Source organism: Stigmatopora argus, chromosome 12 (genome assembly GCF_051989625.1).
Source record: "Stigmatopora argus isolate UIUO_Sarg chromosome 12, RoL_Sarg_1.0, whole genome shotgun sequence".
Lineage (NCBI taxonomy): Eukaryota > Metazoa > Chordata > Actinopteri > Syngnathiformes > Syngnathidae > Stigmatopora > Stigmatopora argus.
In genome coordinates, this window is record NC_135398.1 from 3878991 (window position 1) to 3880329 (window position 1339).

Genomic DNA, 1339 nt, shown 5'->3' on the forward strand with positions numbered 1-1339 from the left:
CGTTTGTGTTTGCATGTTGCAATTTAAGTGGTGACGTATATGTGTTTAGTTTTGAGTGTATATATCGGTATATATACTCATCATGTTTTACAACGATGGTGCAATAATGTTTGCAGACAAAAAAAGTAAAACACAAGCACAGATGCATATCATTATGAGTACTATTAAGGACGTCAGCCGGAAGAGCGGCCAATTTGGGATACTGGCATTTGATTGGTTAAAATTAACACGCCCTTATTTCGGGCGGATGCATAGTAGTAATACTAGTGGGTCATATTAGTGTTTGTCCGCTATTGCACACAAAAGAAATAAACAACATAAATGCATGCCCAATTAATTATTATATTAATGTAATAATTCATTTTCCATTCCAATTAGCATCATCACAAGTACAATGGTTACTGATTAAGGGATACTTCTTCTTAGCACCTGCAAATGATCAACCGCTCAAGATGGAAGAGTAAGGGCAAGGTAATGTTTAACCTTGGCCTTATTATCTGTTTATTTATTCATTCATTCTGCACAATGGTTGTCGGGGGGTGCTGGAGCCTATCCTAGTCAACTAGGAGCATGCGGATGGGCACCCTGTATCAGTTCTCTTTAATTATTGTACTTTAATTTGGTTACACTTATGCCAACAATTGTCTCAAATGTTATTTATTTACCTTCTCTTTTCAATCAAAGTATGCAAAGACTAACATTTTATTACCCTAAGTGATAATGTAAGAGAGTACGTATCTATTTTGAACTAAAAAAAAAGTAAACACCATCTTTCTAAAAAATATAAACTCTAAAATAGTTGAGTGAATGAGACTTTCAGGGACTTTTTTCACTAGTCGTCCAGTCCAGTGAATGCTAAATTATCCAGTGTGAAACAAGATGGTTTCCTTCCTGTGTTTATGTCAGGGTCCTTAATGGTCCCAGAACATAATGAGGTCTTTTTTCCGCTGCAATATGTTAGGAAGTCAGCCTTTATCTCTCTATCGAATATGTAAAAGTGTAAGTAAAATGTGTTTAGAATCGGAATTGGCATTTTCTGGCTGGCCTCCTTGTCAATCATAATATGAAGTCATTGTTAAGGATTGATTGTTGTCACTCTACGGACTTGAATTTAGTAAGTCAATTGAATGCAAATTGGATTTTGTTGTTATTTTGCATTTTTAATGAAAGATTAACAATATTGTGCACCTATAACAAAGTATTTTTTCCATTGCAATCTGATATTCAGGTATAGAATCTTCAAAACAAGGATACCATTTAACATGGAGACAATTTATGAAATTATCAGAAAAAAACATACCATATGAAGAAAATTATGAAATTACGTTTTTGAAGTGAA

The 1339-nt window shown here is 33.9% G+C and overlaps 1 protein-coding gene across 2 annotated transcripts in view; it reads left to right on the forward strand.

Moving 5' to 3' along the window:
- Positions 1-1048: 1048 nt before the first annotated feature.
- LOC144086066 (guanine nucleotide exchange factor VAV3-like) overlaps positions 1049-1339 on the forward strand; it is a 31582-nt gene continuing 31291 nt past the window's right edge. For both annotated transcript variants that reach the window (XM_077615836.1, XM_077615837.1), the window contains exon 1: positions 1049-1114. In XM_077615836.1, coding sequence (XP_077471962.1) covers positions 1064-1114 — 51 coding nt within the window. In that variant the 5' untranslated portion in view covers positions 1049-1063. The remainder of the gene's footprint in view (positions 1115-1339) is intronic.